This window comes from Serinus canaria, chromosome 11 (genome assembly GCF_022539315.1).
Source record: "Serinus canaria isolate serCan28SL12 chromosome 11, serCan2020, whole genome shotgun sequence".
In the NCBI taxonomy this organism is placed as follows: domain Eukaryota; kingdom Metazoa; phylum Chordata; class Aves; order Passeriformes; family Fringillidae; genus Serinus; species Serinus canaria.
Genome location: NC_066325.1, coordinates 14,139,395 through 14,165,099, shown reverse-complemented (window position 1 = coordinate 14,165,099; position 25,705 = coordinate 14,139,395). Strand labels below are relative to the sequence as shown.

At 44.3% G+C, this 25,705-nt stretch overlaps 1 protein-coding gene across 5 annotated transcripts in view; it reads left to right on the top strand.

Moving 5' to 3' along the window:
- The window catches only part of RANBP10 (RAN binding protein 10), a 65,258-nt gene that overhangs the window by 25,446 nt on the left and 14,107 nt on the right, over positions 1 to 25,705 (top strand). For 4 of the 5 annotated variants that reach the window (XM_030227482.2, XM_009090714.4, XM_050979027.1 and 1 more), the window contains 4 exons: positions 10,089 to 10,256; positions 17,688 to 17,710; positions 22,099 to 22,283; positions 23,908 to 24,020. In XM_030227482.2, coding sequence (XP_030083342.2) covers positions 10,089 to 10,256; positions 17,688 to 17,710; positions 22,099 to 22,283; positions 23,908 to 24,020 — 489 coding nt within the window. Of the gene's footprint in view, positions 1 to 10,088; positions 10,257 to 13,281; positions 13,304 to 17,687; positions 17,711 to 22,098; positions 22,284 to 23,907; positions 24,021 to 25,705 lie in introns of those variants that run through there. The other variant, XM_050979029.1, reaches the window with a different exon arrangement.

The following is a 25,705-nucleotide window of genomic DNA, read 5'->3' as shown; positions in this document are numbered from 1 at the left end:
AGCTCCTGAATTGGGATGAATTATCTTCTGAATTAAGATTAAATTTAATACCATGTTTTATTTATGGGTATGTATATGAAAACTAGGACTGTATAAAGTAAACGTTCCTGCCTTTTTGCCTTTCTGACTGATTTCAGGTCACATGTTTGCTCATATTGATTGTAATGATTGTCCTGCCTGCAGCCAGAAAAACTGCTGCCCATTTGGTTGGGTTTTTGGGAAGTGTTTGGTTTCTTTCCTCCTTCTTTTTGTTTGGTCTGTTCAGTTAGACTGGCTCTGGGCTCCCAGACTTCAGGTTTGACTGGAGGAGCAGACTGAGGCTCCAGCTGAGCTCTCAGAGCTGTGCCTCACCCAGAAGTAGTTGGGAAAGTGCTTTGCCATTAAAATTGAACAAAACCATCAATCAGTATTTCGAGACGGTAATCCTGGCCTTGGAAAATAACTAAAGAAAGTGTTTCCACTGGCCATTTAGTGCTCAGGCATCAGTGTGGGTCTGTGATTCTTAGTGCTGGCCTGCACTTTTCCATGCCCTGATTTCTGTGCTGTATCTCAGAGCTGGGCTGGCCTCTTCAGAGATTCTGTGCTCTGTCCTCAGGCACCTCAGGTCCCAGAGATGTGTGATATGGCTGTGCTGGAGCTCCTGCCTTTGCATGGGTCTCTCTGTCATCCAGCAGGCTGTGTTGGTTGTGTGCCATGGGAAAGCAGAGATGGCATTGCACAGTGGGGTTTGGGGTTTGGCCTTCACCAGTGCCACAGGTTGCATCTCCAGCTGTAGCACAGATTATGGGAAGTCCAGGTATCTTAGTGACAGCTAAGAGTTGATTGGCACTTTAGAGACAGCAGTTTAGCTGTCAACACCAGTTGTAATCACAGAACTGCTTGTTTTTCAGATTAAAACGATTTAATGTGGCTGTACCTATTATTAGAGCCTTTTGGATAAAAGGTGGCATCAACACAAAGCTCAGTTTCACTACAACTCAAACTGCTGGGTAGCAGCTATTTCCACTGATGGATAAATATGATCCTCTTCAGAAAACCCTGTTGCTTCACCTGGATTAATATGGAAAGTATTTAAGAAACCTCAGTTTAGAATCTAGAAGTCTTTGTTGCAACCTCCTAACATCATGAGGTGTGCTTCTTCTGGAAGGCTTCTCTCTCCATAAGGTCTTGTGTTTAGATAAGTGGGTTTTTGTTTGTAATTTTCTTAGCTCAATAAATTCCATTTTAGGGATTGTTTTTAGTAGTAACTGGACATGAACCCCCTGCATTCTGCAGTGATCTCTAACATTTCTTTTGGCTGAGTCACTAAACTGTCCTGCCTTGATGTCTCTGTAGAATGACTCTTGCCCATTACCTTGCAAGACTTTGCTGGAAGTGTCTTAATATTTTATAAAGGTGTTCTTGCCCCTCAGCTGAAGGTTGAAAAGTTGGCCCATAAATGAAGATGTGAATTATTTAGTATGATGAGATTTGAAGCCTGGGTATGTGATAAGCTTCTGATTGTTGTTGCTTACCCCTTCCACTAAATAGATAAATGGAAATGCTCCTCCTCTGACTCTTACCCCATCCCTCTCTTGCATTATTGTGTTCCCCTGCCCTGTGTCCCACTCCCTCCACTGTGGTGTGCCAGGGAATATGGTGGATATTATAGAGCAGTGGTGACCTGATTGTGCTGGAGAGCTTTTCCTTTGTATGCAGAAACAGCCTGTTCTGTGGCTTGTAGCACATCTTGACCTCTCTGGTCTAGGGATACCCAGGTCATGTTCTGACTCTGGCAGAAGATGGAGCCATCAAGCTTGTAAGTTAGGAGGACTTGCAATCTTTATTCAGATGATTTTTATTTTGATTACTGTATTCTGTGGTGAGGTGCATGCTAAGTAATAGTGAAATGGACTCCTTACAAATTTCTAGGGCTGTGGGAACAGACCTTTCCTGTTGAAAAGGTATTGCCTGTGTTGCAGCTGTCCAGAGCCTTCTGGTTTTGTTTTTTTCTTTATGAGTCAGTGGGTAGTGCCACTTTATATAATGGTGTAAGCTGTGGTTTGATGTTTTCTTGAAGGCTAGTTAACATGCAGGGGTTGTTAATGGTAGGACTTGCTGATCTGGTCTAAAAATCACTGTGCCAGATCAATATTGTGAAAAATTGAATTGTACAATGTTGCTCTGCTTGTTGTCTCCATGGTGGATCAGGCAATGCTTGTTAGCACCCACATTCTGCTCAATCTCCCAGACTCTTGAGTCATACTGATTTTTGGGTCACTGTGTCCTTTTCTTCCTGCTCTCTGTTAATATGAGAGAGATGTTGTGATTCTTTTTTTTTTTTTTTTCTTTTTTTCCTCTCCTTTGGATTCTTGCCACACACAAGTCTTGCTGTGAGGATTTGGACTGAATTTTGTCTCTTTTGCAGTTGCAAATACTTTATTGAAAAACATGGACTAGCTTCTGAGCAAAAGCTGCAGCCAGGCCTGCCAAGAGTCCTGTGCTCTCTGATGAGCATCATCTGCTGTGTCTGTGCAGGGGCCAGGCTGACTCTGCCTCATCTGCTGGGACCTGGGGTGAGGGGGAGGCCATGAGCAGCAGTGCTTCACTGGGGTGTGTGTGATGCTGTGCTGCACTGCTCCATGGCCTTTTTCAGGATTCAGTGGGATACTGCAAAGGTTATGGACCTGAACCCAGCCAGCCCTTGCTTAGGGAAGTTTGTGCTCCGTGGGGGTTTATTCTCTGTACAAGCACTGGTCCTGTAGTGCAAGGTTTGGCTTTCTACTGCATTCTATCATTTTGCCACTTAGCAGAAGAAATAGAAGCTGGTTGGGGATGTTTCTAGCTAGGGCTTCTTCATATCCCTGGGTAAGTGGGTTTTAGGGTTTGTTTTTTGGTTTTTGTTTGGTTTGTTTTTGTTTTGTTTTTTTTTTTTTATCCTTGACATGTTCTGGGCAGATGTCCAGGCCCTTGAAGTTCTGCCAGGGAGATGCTGTAATGTGTTGAGCATGCTGTTCCCTGCTCCTATTCCTGTCCTGCAGTTGGTGTTGTGACTGTACCTAGACAGTTGTTCATGCCAGGGCCTCCCCTGTGCCCACATCCCCAGTTCTGTAACAGGGGTTGCTGTAGCTGTTTTTGTAGGCTCATTATGGGAACAGAAAGATGTGTTGCAGCACTAATAGTTGATTTGATTCTAAAGCATGATTGAATAAAGGGAAGCAAAGCAACCACGCTGCTCTCACCAAAACATGTGATGTGTATGCAGCTTCATAGGGCTTGGCATAAATGCTGTAAAACTGAGTGACAGCTGAGATGCTCCAGCATCTCAGATGCTTCTTGGGGCAGCAGATTTCTCATGGCCAGATATTTACAGACTTCTCAAGCCCAGGCATTTGGTTTCTGAGGCTGTAGGAGCACCAGAGCTTGTTGAGCCTTCCCTTTGCTGGGGGTAAAGGCCTGTGTTCACTGTTCTGGACTGATGTACACCAGAGGCACATCCACTTGCAGAACCAATCCCCTGGAAGATGGAGTCGTCAACAGAGTGTGGTTCTGCTTCTCCTGTGGTACTGGCTCCTGTCCCATGTTTATGGTTGTCCTGTCCCTGCCTGGGACTACTCAGCCCAGGACAGTGTAGAACCAACATCCAAATTCTCTGTGCACCAGATTCCATCTATTCAGCCTCTGTTGAATATACCTTCTCCTCCCCTGACCTCATGTTCTGCTGCTTCCAAAGACCCATAGCTGGCTGAGCAATAACAGCCTGCTCAGCACAATGCATGGAGAAGGCCCTGCCTCCAACTGGAGCGTGGTCCAGCGGCAACTCTGGGCTCTGCTGCTGCCTCCACCCTCCACATCCCATTCCCCAAGCACTGGACAAGCAAAGTTTGTACATCTGTTTCTGCTGGACTTTGGATTCAATAAATATTATAAAATAATTTTGTTTGGTTTACTTCAGTGTGTTGACATAAGTTCTTGTACCTTTGCAGCTAGTGTTTGCATACCACTTGCCCTGGCATGGGCAGCTGTGGGAAGCTGGGATTGCTGGCCAGGGGAGTGGGAAGACAAATGCCACAGGCAAAATACTGGACAAAAATAGAGGGGAGAAAAATGAGAAGTGTTCCAAAATATGAAAGAGAGAAACTTTGGAAAGACTGTAGAGTGGTCGCTGGGGTCTGTCCTGAAGAATAAGTCTCAGACTCTCCCTTTAGTCATGATACAACAGATACAAACCCTATTTACAAATCTTCAGATTCTTTCTGAGGAACTTCCATCTGCCCTTCTTATGCCCAGACACTCTACCATTCCTTACAGCTTCAGATGCCCCAGGTATCCCTGACTGTAGGGAGGTTACCACTGAGTGTGTGGTCAGCAGGGCCCTGCCCTTTGCAGCAGCTTCTGCACCCATGACATAGAATGCTTGGGCTGAGTTGCAGTAGAATGTGTTTCTCCTTTGGAATGTTCATGGGCAGGGAATGATCCATGTGTCAGTGACAGTTCATCTGTCTGCCAACATCTTTAGCCCAGCAAGTGTAGAGCAGGAAGAGTCTGACATGTCTGGCTATAACTCACTGGAAAAGTGTATTTTCCATGATCACTGGGCCTTGTGTGTCAGTCCTTTGGCATGTCATCAGAGGGGATCTCAGTACAGATCCTTCTGGGTGTTGGCTTCCGTGTTCCTTTGTGCCCAATAGCAAGTTTGACATGTTTGAACCTTGATGCACTGAGGGGTGTCATCACTTGGCTTTCTCCTCCACCCTTTGTGAACAAAGCATCAGGCCAGAAAAGGTGTAGTGAAAATACTGCCCTTGGTAACTTCCATCCATCCATCCGTCCGTCCATCCATCCGTCCGTCCGTCCATCCATCCATCCATCCATCTTCCACCTGATGCTCCACACTTCGAAGGCTGAGCAGCTCATCCAGGTCCTGGTTTACCTATGTGTATGGTGAAGCCATGATGCCAGTTTAGCCCAGAGCCTACCAGAAGTTCTGTGTTCATTGCTGGGGCTCTTGAAGCAGATACCTGAATCACTGTGTTATTTCCCTGGTGCTGAGATGTAAATGGTCACCCAGCTCAACAGAGCCACTTCCCACTTGCCACCTTCTGAGGCAGAGTCTGATCTCAGGTACAGAAGTCAGGATCTGACCAAAGAGTCAAGAGTAAAGCTAGGCTGATGTTGAGTAGGAAAGGTGGGATTGAGCAGGAACAGATGTAGGACAGTCAGGGATAGTAGTAGCACACTGCATCTAGCTCTAGTGCTTGCTTAAGAGTGAGTGTTTATCAGTTTATCCTGTAACTGTGTCCTGAAGTAACTCAAGTCCTTTCTGCCACGTGTCTGGCATTGCATAATTCTGACCTGTTTATCAAGCAGCAGCAGTGGAACTTGCTGTTCATTTTTTTCCCCTATGTGTTGGGATCAAGGTAGTCTGCCAAGAAGGTCAGCATATCAACTTTTTCTTGTTAGCAGGCCAAACAGAGCTTCAGTTTGGTGTTGAACATACAAAAATGTCCTCCCAAGCCCTCCTCATGGTTTTTAGTTTTCTTTCTTCCCGTTCTTTCATTGTACAATCTCAGCTATTCTGCATCTTGTTAGTAAATGTATAAGTATATTTTGGGGTTGGGTGTTGAGGGATTCAGTTCAAAGGGATGTAAATTTAACCTCTTTTTGCTCAGTACCTGCTGAAGTCCTGTAGTGGTTGTGATTCTATGTTTGCATGTTTGAAGTGCTGTCTTCAAAATGAGCTGTAGTGAGAACAGTCAGGACTTTGAGGTTCTGCTTTGACCACATGGGCCAGGTGGCCAAATCCTTTCTGTTCTCTGCCTGTCTCCCCTATTTAGAATGATTTTGTGCTTTTGAAGAGAGGATGGGGAAGGGAAAGGAAAGAAGGAAAGAACTGTAAACTGGACCCTGCAGCCACTCTAGCTCACTTGATTTCAGTCTATGGAGTGTAGTCCATCGGGAGCCCATGACCTGTGTTTTATAAGAAAAAGCACATTCTCCAATTTGGTCCAGATTTCTGAAATTTTGAGAGGAATCTGTGCTTGCACTTGAGAATTTTTAGATTTGATCACAACTGAATGTGGGTGCTGAGTGTCCATTGCTCTAGACATGGCTATGACCAAGAGACCAAAATGAGATGTTTTTTAAAAAGCCTTGTTGGAATGAGCTACCAGTCATAAACCATCAGTGCCTGGGTTCTCGTTCTCCCAGGGTTTTCTCAGGAGCAGCTGCCTGTCCCTCTCTGTCCTGGGATGGGCTGCTGGAGCTGCTGAGGATTGTGAGATTGAGGGTGGTGAGGGGTACTGGGGGGAGCTGTGGGAGCAAGCTGAGGTGACGTGCCCCGACAGGGAGGTGCACATGAGAATCTGTGCAAAGAGAGCAGTGATGCATTTTGGAGTGATGGCAATGACTTCATGGAAACATCAGGTCAGTGGTGAAAAGGGCAATGAAGGGAAAATGCTAGGATTACCATGTAGAGGGCTTGGGAGCAGTGCAGAGAACAACTGCAGCCTGCTTCCCTTCTCCATGGGGCACCTCCTTCTCCATTCTCACAAGCAACACTAAATCCAGAGAAGATTGAGATGATGATGGTCAGAAAAGCAGGAAATAGCTAAATAAGTTAGGAGCCATCAGCCTGGAAAAGGGATCATTATGGGCGATTTTGCAGAGGTCTACATACTGATGTATGTTATGGAGACACCAAATCCATAGTTTGTCATCCTCTCCCGTGCAAGAACTACAGGATATATTCAAGTAGTAGGAGGCATGTTTTCATTGATTGCAGATACACTGTCAAACCCCTTCTTGCAGGACAAAGTGAATGATGTGTTAATGTGTTGTTAATAGAGAACAATTTAATGGAAACAAAATCTTTCCAGGAGTACTGAGCAAGCAGAATCTCCATCTGGCTCAGTCTGTGCTTACAGGTGGTTGGAGAGTGGTAGTACTGTTCAGTCAGGGTGTAATACATGGACATCCTGTACTTCTCCTGTCTCACTTCTTGAAGAGTGTCCTTTTCCAGGCTGACCCACAGGGACAGCCATTGTAGGAGCATGTGGGTGTCACCTCATCTCTGCCTTCCAGGTCACAGCAGTGACTTCTGCAGTACTTGAGTACAAGTGGCACAGAGGTTAAACTGTCAGGAGAATTGGCAGATGCAGCTGTGGGGAGGGATTTCAGGAAGTTCTGATTCAGTCCTTATTAAAACACTGCTGGATTTTGTAGAGGAAGAAGCTGTTGGGTCACTGGAGGCTCAAAGGGTGTTGTGGGAGTCCCAGATGAGGTTGTAATATGCTGAACCCATTCCTAGGTGGCGATAGCAAATTGTTAATGATGCGGGAAAAGCCCAAGTTTTCAGGAAGTGTTTTGAGAAAAGCTGGAGTCTGTGTTTTCAAAGTATGTGTAATAAGTTACTCCCCACTCTGCTGGTAATCCAGGATAATGCCACATGCTTTCAATAGGGATACACCATTTAAATCAACAGGCCCTGAAAACTTTGACCTAGAAGTACCAGAAGTGCTGATTCTTGTTTTTAATTCAGATTATTAGGAAATTTCAGAAGACTGGCTGAAACCGGCCAGTGCTGGAATTGCCCGTATGCCACTGCCCTCTGTTTATTTTGGGCAGAATTTTAGGGCTAGGGATCTGGTTTTTATTAATAAATAACTTAAGGTTAGGCATATGATTAATGCCACTCAGCTTATGTTTACAGTGAGTACAGTAAGTTCACTCAAACAACTCTGGCTTGTTGTTTAAGATGACCATGGTGATGTGATAAGGCTGACAGTGTAGATTTAAAGCCCCATTGTGGTGCCAGGTCCAGGTTCAGCACTACACAACATTTGAGTTGAAAAAGTAAACTCTGTGTAACATCAGCAAAGTGCTGGGTGAGCGAATTTCCTTTAGTGATTATGTTAGTGGTTTTCTGGGGAGAATAAGATTCAAAACAAGCCTTATCCAGGCATTATTGCTGCATATACCACATTTATCATTGTCTTCAAGGTCTTGATTCAATCACTTTTCACTGGAGTTCCCCACCACTGTTGGTGCTGCAGCAAGAACTGACACTGTGAAGCTCGAGTTATAATGGACAGGAGGAGGGTTTTTTCAGTAGGATCAGCTGTGATCTGTAGGTAATGAAACCTCTATTTCTCACACTGCAGAACCAGTATTGTCTGCATTGGCCCAAGCATTTAGTGGCTCATCCTCATGGTGGGACACACTGTTGTATTTCTTATGGGAGCCTTCCCCAGGATATGATGTGTAAGCACTTCACTGCTTAGATGCAACTGATGACAAGTTCTTGGTAGGTGCTTTGTAATGCCAGGAATGTTTTGTATGCAGAAGATCTAGAAGTATGTATTTAGATTGTATTATGAGTACATTAAGAGATAAATTGATTTAAGTTATCATCTGAATTATAACTTCCCAACAGCTCCATTAGAGAAGTTCTGAATTGACACTCATGTAACAGGTCTGTTTTTGGGGAGACTAAAATAATAGATCAGTGATGGCAAGAGAGCGAATAAAAGGGATAGTGGAAAGGAGCCACAGCTTTAAAAATTCAAAAATATTCAATGATATTTTTACTGGATGGAGTCTTAGCAGTGAAAGTTTGACAACAGACTCTAGAGCCCCTATCACTTCCTCCTTTGTTTTGGCAAGTCAGTTTGGCATCATTTTTGTGCTTGCTGAGGGTGCTGCCTGTGCTGTTGTCCCTGTCTTTCATGAAGATTTGAAACAGGACTGGTGCTACTGTCAGCAGCTTGTTTGGAGCTGATCCGAGGGAAGACAGAGCTGACTCTTGGGACATCTCAGTCTGTTCCTGTTGGATGTGTGGGACTAAACGAAGGAAGTTACTCACCATTTCTAGGCTAGAATTTGCTGGGAGTCCTTCATGCCTTTCACTCCCAAAGTTTGCTCTGAGGTCCAAAATCTTGGACTGTGGCATGTTTCAGTCTTGCTTCATTCCCTGACTTTCCCACTGGCATTGGTTTGGTGTGGTACAATAAACAGGGCCTTAGACATGCACTGATTATTGTGTGCTTTTCTGAGAAACCCTGAGCATGTGAGTGCTGATGCCTCAGTGTCGTAGCACTGTTTTACAAGATTGAATTTCTAGTGCCTTCATGTTGTTGCTGGTTTTGGAGGAAAATCCTGGCTCACAGAACTGCTCCAGCCCACCTTCGCAGGGCTCTGCTCTGTAGTTCTCAGGGTGCTCAGTCTTTTTTTGTCTCATTGCAGGATGTGCATTTCCTGCACAGTCTCTGTGTTTCTTACATAGTCCCTTTGCCAGAGCCATTGCTCCATATTTAACAGAATCTGCACCACCCTTGGGTGTATAAGGTCAGAAGATGGCAAAAGCACCTTCTTTGCTTCCCTAAAGATCCAGCCATATCCATATAAAACACAGGTGTCTGGTTTTAATGTTGTATGACTTTCTGGTAGAACTCCGTCTCTCTGTGAGATGTGACTTTGATTGTGCCATTCAGAGGAATGACCCAAATGAAATTACTGGGATATATAGAAAAGAACAAGTGGGTAGGGTGCAGCTGTAACCCTTAGCACAGTGTTACTGGCAGAAGAAATAAAATATATTAATATTAGAGCTGACCACTTTGCATTGAATTCCCCTTTGACATTTGAGGGTTGTGTTTTAAGGTGTCTGCAGAACGGGAAATACTGTATCCCAATGGAAACATAGAAATCCTTATCAAATAAAGATTTGAGGATGCAAAAATTGCCTCTCTCCATTTGGTGCACCTGTGACAGCACTTACAGACAAAGCTGCAACTGTCTGAGAATTATTTTGTTAAATGCTTTTGTGGGAAGATTTTAGTTTTGGAAAACTCAAGTCTTTTAGAAAAGGAGTTTGTTTCACCTCAGGCAAGATGAAAGAGAAATGTGTTGAAATGCAAATGATGTGTTCTGATTAAAGACCATTAATTTCTTTTCAGTTACCGGTATGTGCAAATGAATGTTGGGATGAATAAGGAGTGGCAGTCAAATTTTAAAACTCCCACAGAAAATGGTGTCCTGGGAGTTGTAGTAGTTCCTTGTAGTTCTGCTGAACTGGCTTCACTGCTGTCCTGTTCTTTTGCCTTTTGCAGGATGGGATAAACATTCTTATGGGTACCATGGTGACGATGGGCACTCCTTCTGTTCCTCGGGGACAGGGCAGCCCTATGGCCCCACATTCACCACTGGAGATGTGATTGGCTGCTGTGTCAACCTCATCAACAATACCTGCTTCTACACAAAAAATGGCCACAGTTTAGGTAAGTGAAGCTGTTCTCAGGAGAGGGATGCTCCAGCCCAGCTCTTGCTGCTGTTTAATACTTTGCTGTATTGTAACTCTTGTGCCACACCTGTGAGTAAGGTTAAAATGGCAGAGGAAAAGAGCACTCAGCAGCTGTCAGCAGTTGTAAATTGGCTCCAAGACAGAAATGCTTCCAGCAGGTAAAATGGTTTCCATGCTGCTCAGTTTGTTTAGATATATTAGAATTTCATCCACAGCTTCTTCTGCTTTCCTCTGCTACTGCACAGTAGGTGGGAAGTTGGATAAGATGTCTAATGGCTGGACAAGAGGGAAAGAAAGGAAGAAGTGGGAAGTTTAATTAGTGTGTTCAACTACCTACAAAGGCAGGGTACTGGAGTCTTTGTTTTTGAAGGGACTTGTCCATCTGAAAGCCTCAACCCATTGTTCTGAGCATTCCCAAAGCCAGACACTAATTCAGCACAAGAGTGGGCTGACTTAAGCATTGAGCTACAATGTGGTTCATGCCACACTTGTTTCAGTAACTGTCTTAAAGTTAAGGACTAAAAGATTTTGCCCAAGTTAATACCTCAAATGTTTTCCAGGCATCTGTCTTACCTTATTTGTCTAAAATAGAAATTTTTGGCCATTTTCCCCTAAAATATTGTTTCCTTGGATGACACGTTCTCCACCCCAGATAAATTCCTGTCTTTTTTTTTTTTTAACACATAAGATGTGCAGTAAATTTTTGTAGGTTCATCTCACTTTTTGTGCTGGGATTCATTTGATTTGGCAGGGAGGGATGAGCACTCCTTTCCTTTGCTTCTCCTTGCTGTGTCAATTCTACTTCACTGAATTCAAGATTAAATTGGTAGAAAAATACCAAAAATACCCTGCTCAAAACACTTAAGAGAGCAAAGATGTTTTGAGTTACTGGCTGGGCTGAAGGAAGGAGTGGAATTGGAGTGCAGTGTGTGCCTGGAGAGTACAGGATTTCTGGTGAGCTCTTGGGAAAAGAGGCTCCCCAATATTAGAGAGAGATGGACTTACTGGAGAGATCCCAGCAAAGGGCTGCCAAGGTGGTGAAGGGTTTGGAGCATCTGTCCTAGGAGGGAAGGCTGGAGAAGAGCTGGGCTTCTTCAGGCTGCCCATGTCAGTCCAGTACTGGTAAGATAAGTAGAGGCTTGAAAGCAGCAGCTGATGTTGTAGAGCAGGAACTTTTGCTTAGGAGTGAGACAAGATAAAATAAGAGCAAATGAGGTAATGAAATAGTTACAAAGATTTCACAAAATGTCTCCTTTTAGTTGCTGTGCTTGATTTTTAGCCTGTATTTCCCTGTAGTAGTTTGTGCTGTGCTCCTCTGGATGTTTTCTGTTGTTTTAGTGGGTGGTTTTCCAGCTTCACTGTTTTTCACCCTGATGGTGTTTTTACTTTTCATCATAACAAAAGTGGGAGAGTCAAGAGGAGGCCAGATCTTCTATTTAATAAGTTTGTTCATTTGATATTTAATTTCTTTTTAATGACCAGAGTCTCCACAGTATAATCGGTATCAGTTGAAAAGTTGCTGCTTTCTCCTTCTCTGTTTTGTACCCAGGACTGTCTTGTGCCTGGGTGTCTGGGCAGATGAAGCCAAATAAAGAGCCCAGTTCAGTAACTTCTGTGTTACCTTTTGTCATTACCTCTGATTCTTTGCCTCGTGTCCTTGCTCAGAGATTTGTTTGGTTTGGGACATTCAGAGTTCTTTACAGCAGAGAAGTTATCTAGTCTTCCTTTCTTAAATTGAAGTGTTCCTTTTCCTTCAAAGATGGGGCTTTTTTGGATGGAAGGCTTGTGTTTTTCTAATCTGGCATTGAATGACCTCTTGAGGAACAGCTTACCCCAGTGGTAAACAAAGCCAGAGGGAAGAAACAGGAAAGGTAACAATAATGGTCCCATGTTTAGAGAGCAGCATTAGGTGTAAGCATTGCTGTCCCCTGGGTGTCCTCTTGAGCTCTTCAGATGTACAAGACATGAGCTGTCTGAGAAAAGGACAGGTAGAAGCCTCTCCTTTGCATTCACAGCTGGCTCCTGTGTGTAGCAGCTTTTCTTTGAGCTGTAGTGGCATAGTACAGATAGGTAGAGAGAGGACAGATGGTGTGGTTAGAGGAGACAGGGATGGAAGTGCAGAAGGGAACAGCAGAGCTCAGGCCTTGCTGGGTGACCCCACAAAAGCAGCAGGAACATTTTCCTGCCTTTTCACAAAAGCAGAATGAAAGCCTCATCTGAGGAGGCTGTTGGTAAGGGCCAGCAGTGTCTGTTTGTGTCACTGATAAAGAAACAGCATCCAGGAGAAGTGCTCAGTGCAGTGCTGAGGAGAGGAGCCCCTTGGCCAGGGCTTACACAGCTCCTCGTGGGCACAGAGCAGAGATGTGAGGAGGGGTGAGACAGGGGTCAGCAGAGGAACCAAGGCCAAATGGAGGCAGGAGCAATGATTTGTTTGGAAATCAAAATGCTTTCTTCCCTGAAAGAAGCAACTCCTTGAAGGTGTTGAACTTCCATATTTAGTGCTAATCTGAGGATCTCCTTTCTGTGTTGTGTAAACCCAGGGTTTACCAGGAAGGGGATGAGTGTGTGTTTTTCTAGGTGTTCCCTGACATGAAGCTGTGGAAGCCATGTGTGTCTCCTCCTAGGAGACGAGGTAATTGTGTAATCCTACTGCAGATGCCAAGAATATTCATGAGGCTAATCAGCCCCTTTGTGAGGCCAGTTTGCTTGAGAGCAGGGTTTCAGAGTTTGAATTTGTCTTTCTTTTGATGGAATTACTGTAACTTTGTCTTTCTAATTCACTCTTCACCATTTAAATCCTCTCCTTTTCATCTATTAATTAGACACCCCCCTTTTGATTTCTTTGCAGTTTCTTCTGTTGCTTAACTATTATCTTCCATTGTCTCCATACTTTTTCATTTAATCAGATCCATCAGGAGCACTGTATAAGAACTGTTTTCTTGGCCATCACAAATTCTGGATGTTCTGGTTGGAGCTAAGTCTTGAACTTAATTTGGAGACGCCACATGAAAACTGTTTGACATCGTATGTAGTCTTAATTCTCTGTTCTGGAAAATGTCTTGAATGTCTTCTGGCTGCTGATGAAACACTTTTGACAAGTTCTGAGCAGAGTCTTGGCAGTAAAAACCATAGTGAGATGTGGCTAGAAGTGTGATGAGAGTGACTTTGGAGAGAAAGAGGGAGAAATGTTGGGGCACCAGCCATTAAGCAGAAAGTCTTGGACCAGGACATGAAGAGGAAATGTGACTGCTGCAGGTCTCTGGGTTTAAGTGGATGAGTTTGCTCAGGGATTAATGTAGGAGTGTCTCAGATCTCAGACTTTGACAGCAGACCAAGGTAAATGGAGCAGCAGGGCTATAAAAAGAGCATGCAACCCTCTGAAGTCTTGGCATAGAAAACTTCGTGTAGTTTGAGTTCTAGTGCAGGCTCTTGGAAAGACCAAGCTAACCTAAAAAGTAAAATATCCATTCTGCAGCCAGTTTAGAGACTAGGGGAACATTGGGAGTAATGCAGAAACCTGTTGTGAGAGACATGCAGGTGTCAGTCCCAGATTTAATAAGTTTGACCCCAAAGCTTCAAGTGAAGTTTGCAGCCAGCAAGAGCATTGGGATGTTCAAAACAAGACTTCAGATTAATTGGATTTAAAACCATAGAATCCTGGAGTTGTTTGGGTTGGAAGGGACCTTTAAGATCAAGTCATTCCAACCCCTGTGCTGTGGGCAGAGAGACCTCCCACTAGACCAGGTTGCACAGGGCTCCATCCACCTTGGCCTTGAACACTTCCAGAGGTGGGGCAGCCACAGCTTCTCTGGGCAACCTGGGCCAAGGCCTCACCACCCTCATTCACTACCAGAATGAACAGAAAATACCAGGCATGGCCACAGCCTTGTTCTCCATATGAGCACTTTTACCCAGTGGCCTGATTGGAGGATCTGTTTCCAAGGGCATGTAGAGCTGTGTGGGTTTGACAGTGCTTCTCCTCAGCAGCACATTGGAGAATATTCAAGTATTTTCCTGGGCTGGCATTTCCTGGTCTGCTCTTTAGGATGCCCACACTGCTGAAAGAGTTGTGTTTATTGCAATCCACCAGCAGTGCTTAAGGATTCCCTGGATCACAGTTCCCTAAGCAGATGCTGGAGGAGTTCCCTGCTGTGCAGGCAGTGGAGTGCTGTGGTTGATTACCAAATGTGTGTTGTCTTGTGCAAATTGAATTCTATAAGTGGCCAGCTGTGAGGCAGAAAGGATGGTTGGTGCTGGGTGGAGAGCAGAGATGGGCTGGAAGGTCCACAAACATGTTCTGTGCATGGGCTCATGTGTAAGTGTAGTCATGGAAGGTGGAAGTCCTTTGGTTGTTTGGCAGGTGAAAATGTCAATCACACTGTGCCCTAGCACTGAACCTTCATTTAATGTCTTTATGTCACTGCCTTGATGATCTCATTAACTTAATGAACTAAGAGAGGAGACCCTCCACACACTTGCTCTTGCTTCCTCACCTCTTGATTTGTCCAGTCCTTAAATTTTTAAGGTTGTGGTTTTAAACTGGATCCAGGCTTTGGAGGGGCTGCAGAGAAAGAAAACAGTTTCACATTCAAGCTGTGATTATTTCACTTTCTGCTGTTGGCTTTCCTGATGCAGGTGTGTAGCAGTGCAGATGCAGAAACTCTAGGCAGATATGTCTGTGCAACAGACCAAGTGCTGTCTGCATAAAGCATTTTATTAGTCTGAGTTACATAGCAGAATGTGGAAAACATACATTTGTCTCATTGTAAAGGCAATGTAATAAGTTTATTTATAGAATCATAGAATTATTTTCTCTGGGAGGGATCTCTGGAGGTCAAGCATCCAACACCCTGCTGAAAGCAGGTCCAAATTAGATCATATTACTCAGAAACTCATTAAGTTTTTACTGTCTTCAAGAATGGAGATCACCTAGAAGCTTTTCTGGTCCTGATTCAGTGTTTGACCAAAATTCATACTGAATTTTTCTCGTTAGAATTTCCCATGTTTCAGCTTGTCTGTGTTGCCTCCTGTCTCCTGCCACCATGCATCTCTGAGAAAAACCTTTTTTATACCCTCCTATATGGCAGTTGTAGGCAGCAATAGGTGTCTGCCCTAATGCTTTTGAGACTGAACAGAGACTTTTCCCTTAGCCTGTCTTTGTCTTGCTGGCCTCTGCTGGACTCACTCCAGTCTCACTGTGTCCTGTGTGGGGGAGCCCTAAAGTGAGCATCATAGCTGAAGTGTAGACTCACCAGTGTTGGAAAAGAAGGGAGAAATCCCATCCTTTAACCTACACTCTCACTAATACCCTCAGGGTGTGGTTGATGTCCTTTGCTGCAAGGACCCATTGCTGGCTCCTTGTTTCCCAGCAGGACCCTGAATCATTTCTGCAGATCTGCTTTCTCTCCAGTCAGCCTCATCCTGTCCTGTTTTCTGGCAGTATCACAGCCTGGTGGCAGAGCTCTGAGGTTGCTTTTGTTGAGCTTTGGGAGGCTTGTGCTGGATCGTTTCTCCAGCTGTATAGCACTGTGCCCTCCAGCCTGTTGTCCACTCTCCTGTTTGGTGACAGCTTTGAGCCTGCTGGGAGCACACTGTGTCCCATTGTCCAGGTCATTGATGAAGACAGGGAACTGTATTGGCCCTGCCATTGATCCCTGAGGGACAACTCTTGGACTTTGAGCTGCTGATCACTACTCTTCCATCCTGACAGTTCAGGCAATTTTCCACCTACCTTGTAGTCCATTCAAAAACCATGTGCTTGTCCAGGTGCTGGAAGCAGCTTCCAGCCACACAGCTACACAAGCCTGGCCACCTTTGGCTCTCAGAGGTGCTGGGGCCAGAGGAAGACTCCAGTGGACAGCAGGCTCAAGGAGATTGGCCTCATTCTGCCATAAGGGTAGGAAAACAAGCTTTCATCCACCTTTTCATCCAGCTGAGCAAAATAATTGCAAAGTGAAAAAAAGGTTTGAGTGAGGAGCAATATCTGGACAAAGTGACAAGGTGAGAGAAATGCTTACTGAATGTATTCCTCAGCCATGCGTTCAACATCACCTGTGCTCACAATCTTTGGTTGGGTTGTAGAAAAGGTGCTCAATAAATAAGGTCCAAACTGCCAGGATGTTGATTACACCATTCTGTCTATCTGCCATGATGTTAATTTATCTTTATTGGCTTTTTATTTAGTAAAATATTCAGGATTTCTTTCCGAGCATTTGATTTAGAGCTGTGTTGTTTTGAATAACTTGTTTCCTATCTTGACTCCTAAAACTGGTTTAAATTACCATTTCAGACTGATCTGGTAATGTTACATTGCAGCTCTGGGTTGAAATAGTCCTAAAATTAAAACCAGAGGGTGGTGTTCTCCTGCTTCTGCAGTGCCTTCCAGTGCCAGGCAGAAGGGAAGGAGGAGAGGTGGGATGTGTGTGAGAACTGGGTGTCCTGATGTGGGTACCAGCCTTCCTCTGGCTGGGGACAAGAAAGCATTCTTGGGAGTACACATGGGGAAAGGCTGCAGCTTCCAGACTGACTCCTGGAATGTTAGCTGGAAGTTTGGATTTAGCTGAGCCTGGTGAGGTGATGGCAGCAGTGTCCCCTGTGCTGTTGGTGAGGGTGACCCAAAGCCTGGGGGGCTCTGGCTGATCCATCTCCCTGTGCTGCTGGGTCCCACCCATGGCAGGAGAGGCCCCATCCTTTGGGGCAGTGCCTGCACCTAAATCAGATGCAGAGCTGTGCCTGGGGCAGCCTGGTTGTGGTGAGTGTTGTCTCTAGCCAAAACTCTGTTTGCCATCCCAGGCAATGGCTGCCTCGGCTTAAATACCTCTTTTCTGATATGCCAGATGTAAATAAAAAGGGAAACCATACACTTTTTTTCCATCCTATCTGTTTGGAGCTGTATCAGCTGAGTTGAGGATGAGGCTGTTCTTTGCACAGTTTCTCAGGTGCTCCTGGCTGCACCTTGGTCCTGTTGCAGAGCTGCTCCCCGGCTGTAATGCCAAGTGCTGAATATCCATTCCTCTTTCTCTGGCTGATAAGAAGAATCAGTTGCAGCCTAAACCAAAGCAATTTTATTCTAAAACTCTGTTTCTAACACCAAAGTGAGTCTGGAAAACTAACTCCTTCCTTGTAACAGAGGGAGAAGCAAAGGAAAGAGGAGCTGCTTTTAGAAAATCAAATTTTTGGGGGAGATGTTGAAAACATTTAGGCTTTTTCCTGAGCCTTTCTCCAGATGCAAAACCTTGCAGAGGAGGGGACTGGGGAGGGAATTTACTTCTGAATACATGAGGTAGTGAAATGCAGGGTCAGAGCTGGGATTTGAAATGCACTAATGTTTAGTAGCATGTTAAGGATGTAGGCAAGCAGGGAAAAAAATCCTTTGTCTTTTTAATTCTAATATTTTTTTCCCCCACAGGTATAGCCTTTACAGACCTCCCTGTAAGTACACCTATTTTCAGTATTTTAAGTAAAGATGCAAACAGAAGGGAGGGGGAAGAGTGTGGGGGTGTGATTATTTTTCTGTTTGATGCCCTGTTGAAAAAAACATGATAACACACATTACTGAATGATGTGGATGCTCCTTTTTCTGAAACTTCATAATCCTGTGACTGGGTGCTCCTTTTTCTGAAACTTCATAATCCTGTGACTGGGTTTGTGGGCTACTCACATGCCTTCTTTCATCCCTCTCCACCTCTAAGAATACGTTGCTCCTTCTCCTGGAATTAAAGTAAGGATGCAAACTTCATTACAGGTCATTGTCTTCCAAATGCAGCTTTGACTCTGAGGAGGAGAACATGTGCATAGTTACACTGTCTAGTCAGGTCTCACAAAAGCACAAGAAAATGTTCCCTCTTTTTTAGACCCAAGTGTTCCTGGACAAGGAGGATGTGTTCAGTGAAAAAAGGTAAACCCAGGTCAGGCATACACCAGCACATCCACTGCATCCCTCTCATACACAGGACTTCTTGTCCCTAAGGTTGCACTCTTGTCTTTGTACTTAAATACTCCAAATGAATTTCCTCTGACAAATTTCTTAGTTTTGATAACTTTTTTAGGCCTCCAAAGTGATAAATTTTCTTGGCCGACTTCCCTGTTGTGTGGAAGGAAGGTTGCTTTGTTTTCTTCTGTACTTCCTGTCAAAAAATTTATCTTGTTCCTCTAATTTTTGTATAGTGAGAAATAATGTCTAGTACTCCCTGTTCACCTTCCTAGTGGGATTTAGGGCTTTACAGATTTCTCCCATATCCCAAATATGGCCTGCACTTAAATTGCAGTCATCTGATTGGCCTTTTCACATCAGCTGTCAACACAAGGGGTTTTGGGGTTTTTTTGTCCACAGGTCTTTGAACTTGGTAACATTGCAGTGTGTTCTAAACCAGAAACTCTTTATGTGGGTTGTGTCACAGCAGTTCATTCACTTGGTCCAAGTACAATTTATTAAAGTACTAGAGTAGTTGGCTTTCCATGAAGATTAACCTTTTGGAGTGAAGTATTGTGATAACCTTGCATCCACAGCAAGAAGATGCCTCTCTGATGTACCCTTAGTTTTTGGTGGTTTGTTTTCCCTCTGAATATAGATTGCAGTAGTAGTCACAGATTTACCATATTCCTTCTAATTTTTTCACCACTTTGTCTTCTCCTTTGGTTAGACTGCAACAGGAGCAATCTCCATGTTGAGCTGGACAATGGCTATTTGGGCTCCTGTCAATCAAAAAATGGCTCTCCAGCACATGTACCACTGCTTTGTCATTTACTGCCCAAGTGTTGCTGTGCAGCTTCACAGCACAGATTTGGCAGCTTGAAATTCCCTGTCCTGCTTAGCTTAACTTGCATCCCGTTAATCCTGGAGTGCCCAGTGAGCTGACAGACACTGAATGTTCATGTGTAAGCTGTTCCCCTCTGTGCTGAGTCTCTGCTGGGCACAGGGGGTGAGCAGCAGGGGAGGCAGAGCAGACAGAAGGATGTTTGCTGCAGTGAGCTCTTGCAGTGCCAGTGAGATTGAACTCAAAACTCTCCTGAGCCCCTGGCATCTCCCTGTCCTGCTGTTAGCTGGTCTGGTCAGATCATCCTCACATGATCTCAGGCTTGTTTGTCTTATGCAGAGGAGATGTTTAGTGTGAAACTGGGAGAAGATCTGGCCAGGGTGGGTTTTGGCAGATGCCTCGTGGTTAACTGGTAAATGGTCTCTGTACCTTTAGCAGCCAGGTTGCTGAGCTGTTTTCTGGGGAAATCCCCTTCTGGCTTTTACAGCAGCAGCTAATCCATAACACTGCTTTTCTGGGTCAGGAAGGAGAACAGCTGATGCCCTGCAGACCTCCTACTATTGAGAATTATCCCTCATGAGATAATTCCTCTACAAAAAGAGGAGGAAAGAAGCTTGATGGTGATCCACTCTTAACTGTGGGGGTGAGCAAGGATGGGAGACTTCTGCCTCCATGTGGATCTAGGACATCCCTCTGCATGTGCTAAATCACTCTGCTGCTCTGCTGGCAGCTTCCTAAGGGTGCCTACACCTGACTTCAGCATTCCCTTTTCCAGTATCCTTCCCTTGCATTACTGCTCTCTTGGCCCATGGATTATTGGTTGTTCCAAACAGTTCAGGTTACAACCTTTCCTAAAGAAGGGGATGTCAAACCCAAGATAGACTTTGGTTTAAAGTCTGTCAGATATTTTAGAATTCTTGAGGCAGTAGAGAATATGAAGCTGATCACTTGCAGGTTTCATTTTTTTATAGTTCTCTGTTCCAGGCTCAAGCACAATATCCAGTGATTACAAGGTAAAGAAAAGAAAGTATCCGTTATAGAGTCTGTGTTCTTCACCTGCTAAAGCTGCAGTTCTGAAAATTTAACTGCAAACAGGAGTGGGAACAGCAAACTTACCTGAGTGACCCTTGAAGTGGTCTGGTTTGAGCAGCTCCATGGATTTTTTGGCTCTGGTACATTCATTCCTCATTACTCACCCCTCCTGGGGGACTTTAAGGGAGAGCTTTTCCTTGCATTACAGCCTAAGGGGTGTTGAAGCTGACTGGTAACACACATCAGTAAACCCCATTACTTCTGCATTTTTAAGCTTAAATTTAAGGATTGGCATATCAGTGAGGTTACACAAGGAATCAAATTGACCCTTCAAAACATTGCCAGATTCGAAATAATTTCCTTGAAATGCTTGTTCCAAAATTCCCCTTTCAGAGGCAAATGGTGAAAGCATATAATATTTTGCAGAATTCACAATATTAGGAAGTTGAAATGGATGCTTTAATTTGAAAACCAGAGACACAGATTTTGAAACATACTTGCTTTGGCTTGTTTCAGTTTCCTCTAAAGGGTGTTTTCATTTGTACAAAAATATAGTGATACGAAAAAACGCATTTTAGCTTAGCACAGGCTGAAGTTAAAACCAAAATAACTGCTTGAAATAGGAGTGAATTCCCACAGAGGAAAAGAGGGAGTTTCCTTTTTTTTTTTTTTTTGCCAATTTAAGTCAATGCTCAGGCTCAACTCTTATTTACACAAGCCTGGATCAGGTCTATCCTGCCTGGAGGTTTGAAGGAATAATGGGAGATGAAGAAAACCAGAAGAGCTCAGGGTGGGATTGTAGGAGTACAGAAGGACAAGGGGGTTAAAAACCAGGTCAAGATGAACAAGGAGGGTTGTGAGTAATTGTGATCAACATCAGGGCAGGAGATGGGCCAGATGTCATGGGGAAGGTGTTCCTGAAGAACTTGGCAGGAAAAGCATCTCCTGGGTCAGTGGGCTCTGGGACTGTGTCTGCCTGCATCTGGCAGGGTGCTGAAGATACATGTACTTCCCAACAGCTGCTAAGCAGAGAGAACATTTCCCACATGGAAAAATAGAATTTTACCTTAGAGATGATTTGAGAGATGTAGAGGGTAGGCAGCTGCTGCTCAAAAATGAGCATAGCCAAAATGGGGGGGGGGGGGGGTTTGCTTCCAACTTCCAAGTATTTTGGGTGTCTGATTCCTGGTTTTGGAAGCCCTTGGGTTTAAGATACTGAGAAGATAATAAGAACTCTGAAGTATGGACTGTGGAAAATATCTGATCCCTCATTAGAGATATTTCCATGTCAGCCAGTTTTGAAGGAATGGAGGGACTAAATGTAATTACAGCATTTTGCTCTGGTAGCTCTTCCTTTATCATGCTGTGTTTACTTTGCACATCTCTGACCTAAAGACTTTCTTGGTGTGGGAACAGGAAAGGAGGTGTAGTGAATCACCAGTAATGCAGTCATCCTGATCTCTGTTTTCAATTTCCAGCCTGTATTTATAGATTCATTTCTTTCCTTTGTTGTCTGAGGTTTGATAATTTCAAAGGTAGAGGAGGTTGGTCAGGTTCTTAACCAGTTCACTTTTGAAAATGAGACCAGAGATTCTACAGTCCCTCTTGGAACCCATTCCAGGCCTAAATCATCCTCATCCCTGCAGCAGGGAAGAATAAGTTGAAGAAATTTTCCAGATAATTGTAGGAATGCCCATGTCTGTTGCTGTAGAGGAGGAGGGGGTCATCCTAGGTTTCTGATTGGGCTTAAGGAGGGAGGTCTGCACCTCTACTGTTCTAATATCTGATATGGGGGATTGAATATCTGCTGGGGATTGAACCCATTGTTCTGTTTTGATGCAAACACTTTTCATAAATGCACAATAAGTCACAGGATTCTTTGAGAAGTACCCAAAGGGCTGTTGCCTCTTCCAATTCCATTATATTTATTTCAGTTTAAAGAGCAGCTCTTTGGTTTTACCAAACCATGTAAGTGGAACCAGTTGAGGAGAAAGCTGTGTTTCATCCAGGTTTGTTTTTCTTCCTTCCCAGTCAAACCTCTACCCTACAGTGGGTCTCCAGACTCCAGGAGAGATCGTGGATGCCAACTTTGGGCAGCAGCCCTTTGTGTTTGACATTGAGGACTACATGAGGGAGTGGAGGGCGAAGATCCAGAGCACCATTAAGCGGTTTCCCATAGGAGACAGGCTGGGAGAGTGGCAAGCCATGCTGCAGAAGTAAGTCACTGCCTTGCTGTTCAGCTTCTTCCCTCTTGTTAGGCTTTAAATACTTCTTAAGTACTAATTTGTGCTCTCTTGTGGCAAAAGTTGCCACTCTGCATTTTACTCAAATTGTTTTATCCTCTGTTCTGTTGTTTAAGACTCCTTCCTGTGTAGATTGCTGCTGTTTCTAAAGTGAAAGATATGGGAGAAGTTTTGAGCCAAAGATTGCATGAAAGCTTGTAGAAATGGAAGAATATACATTTTGGGGTGATACACTGCAGGAGGGGAAGACACCATAAACACTCCTAATGCAGGAGAAAAACCAATGTGTAAGCCAGCTGAATTCAGAAATGAAAGAGCAAGAAATAGCCTAAACCAAAGGCTTCAAAACCTAACTGGAAGCCCAATTACAGCACCTTATAAATTTATGAATATTGAAAGCACTTCTCATTGCAAAAAGGATTGAGTGGAACTTGATGACAACAGTTGGCAGGAGTTGTCAGAGGTCAGGAGTGTTGTTGATGCTGTTATTTGCCTTCCAAAATAGGACCAAATTAGAGAGCCAGGACCTCCCTTAACAAGAGCTGTTGATTCTGCTGTACTCCTGTATTTCTGCTGCAGTTTATCCCAGTGTTTGTTCCTTATGTTCTCCAGAATTTTTTCTTCTGATGTGCACGGTGGGGCACCCTGGAGCTCCTCCTATAGAGCTCTTGGGCAGAAGCACTTGTATTTAAAACAACTTGCAAAAATTACACACCTGCCTACAATGTTATGCCTAAGGATGATTGCTTACTCATAAAATACTTTTTTCTTGTACTGGAAGTAGCCAAATTGAGTGTGTGCTTTGAGCTGTGACTTGATCAGATCAATGCCAGCTTCATAATGAGAAGCCTGTTTTGAGATTCATGAGAAGCTTTGAAATCCTGTTGCTGGCTTTTTAGATTTTGTTAAAATCCAGTGAGCATTAACATTGAGTCACTGTGTCCTGGGAAGCTCAAGTGTGCTAGAAATGGTCTGTTCAGGAAGATGGTTTTATTGTGTTTGTTTTCTGATAGTGATACTCCTCCCTCCCCCAAGATTTTTTAAAAATACAGCTTTGAAGCATGTTAATGTTTTTAAAATCAATGCTGACAGCCACCACGTTAAAGTATCTGTGAATGTGCAGAATTCATAAGAAGATTGAACTACTAAAGATATAATTGCTGGCAGATAAGTGATGGAAGAAATTCAGGACCAGAATCTTTTCTTCTTTTTCAGATCTACTTGAAAGCCATGAACCTCTCTGAGGTTCAGATTTATGTCTCTATAGGATGTCACTGGCAGTAACACAGTATTGAGCCCCTACAAGTGACTCTTGGACAGCAGTCATAAATAAATACTGTATATGCAATGAGATTCTTAATTTTTATTTCCACTCTTTAAAGTGAATTTAGAGCCTTCCTCCTGTTTGCAGAGGATCAGGTGCCTGTCTTGTAAATACCTACAGTTTAGACCCAAAAGTAGAACCTTGGTTATGTTCTAAGCAAGCTGAGTTTCTCAGTGAAATTGCAACTTCTATTGTGTTGGTTTCTTTTTGCTCCAGTGTGATGACTCTGTTTCACTGGTACCTCATGATCTCTTTGTATTTTTTTTTTTCTAGTATGGTTTCGTCATATTTGGTTCATCATGGGTACTGTTCAACAGCAACTGCCTTTGCCAGAGTCACAGACACCACAATCCAGGAAGAACAGACCTCAATAAAGAATAGACAAAGTAAGTCTCTCAGATGTCACTCCTCAAGTGTGTTCCCTTTGGACTCTGCAGAGGAGTGAGTGCTGTGGAGGTCACTCCATGAGAGTACAGAGCTGTGCACAGCACTCTGCTGGCCTGGAGCAGAGCTTGGGAGTCTCTGCTAGGGGCACTTTTCCCATCGCCACTGCGTGCTCTCCATCCTCTGCCATCTTTGCCTGGAGAACTGCCCTGTTCCTTCCTGTCCCTGTCTGCTCTGCTTGGCCTTTACCTGAGCTGAGGTCATTGTGCACCAGAGATCCCTTTGGATGTGAGCTCCTCACTGCAGGTGGTGCAGCAGGGGCAGGTTCATCAGCCTGGGCACAGGGACTCAGACTCATCCATTTAGTTTCACTGGAGCTCTGAGTTAAGGACTCTTCCAGTCCCTCTGCACGTTGTGATTTCAGGTAACTTTTACATGCTGAGGGGTTTTCAAATTCACAGCCAACATGTTAAGCTACACTGGGTGAAGAATTTGTGCTCTGTGTCTGTTTTGGTTGCTGCTGTTTGCTCCCAGGTGGCTCATTTCTCAGCTGCTGGGGCTGTCAGCCCTTTTGGTCCTGCAGAATAAGGCTTGCAGCTTTCTCCTGCTGTACCTTTTTTTTAAACTTTTTTATTCACAGGCTCAGCCTGCAGAGTGGCAGAACATTGGTGTGTTTTCTGCATTCTCCTGGCTGCTGAATACAGGCCACATGCCTGTACATTTCCCTTCCCTTTGTGAGCTGCTTCTGGTGTGACAGTTACGTATCGGAGCATTGTGCCCCTTTGTGGCTTGCTCTCCATACATTGCAATGTGCTTAGCCAGCATTTGGGTTCATCTGGGGACTCTGCTCTTAAATAACTTGCAGTTGCTGCCTGTTAGTGCTGATGGGCTTGGTGCTTTCCAGGTCATGCATTATGCAACCCTGAGCCCAGCAGTGCTCCCAGTGCTGTGGGTTTAACTGGCAGAGCCTGACGGGAGGCACGCGAGATGCTGCGGGCTCCTTTGGCTGGGGACAGGTGACAAGGCAGATGGAGGGAAGGAATACAGAGCCCTGAAGTTGGGGCTTGAATAAAAGGTGTGAGGAAAACACAGATGGGGAAACAAAAAGAGGGGGAAATATAAAGGGGAATGACATCTGTGAGAGTTTCCAAACAAGGCACAGCAGAGCTGTCAGAAGCAGCGAGACGAGAAAATGGACGTGCAAGAGAGTGAAATGAGAGCTCTTGTGTTGGTGTGAGAGCCATGGCTTTGGTTCCAGATTTCAACTACAATAACAACCAGACAGACACTGAGAAGTGGGAGACAAGTCATTGCAGTTTGTTCCTGGGATTGTTAATGAAGATTTACCAGTCTGGGCTTCCAACTGCTCCAACACTTTGCAAAAGCCACAGCCTGTTGTTATCAGAGGCCCTGCTTGCAAAGCACCTCATGGGCCATTCCAGACCTTCCCTCTGCTGTTCATAAGGAGTGCTGGAAAAACAATGCAGTTTTAGTTTTAAGTACATTTAATTTTTATCTCTAAGCATGCTTAGAAAAAAGAGTTGTGATTTGCTGTAGATCAGCAGCTTCTCTGAGCTTTCAGGAATCTCACTTGTGTCTTCTGACCTGCCAAAGGAACATACATGGGACATGAACACCCAGCATGATAGGTGTCTTCTGCCTTGTGTCTTTGCACCTCCTAGAAGTG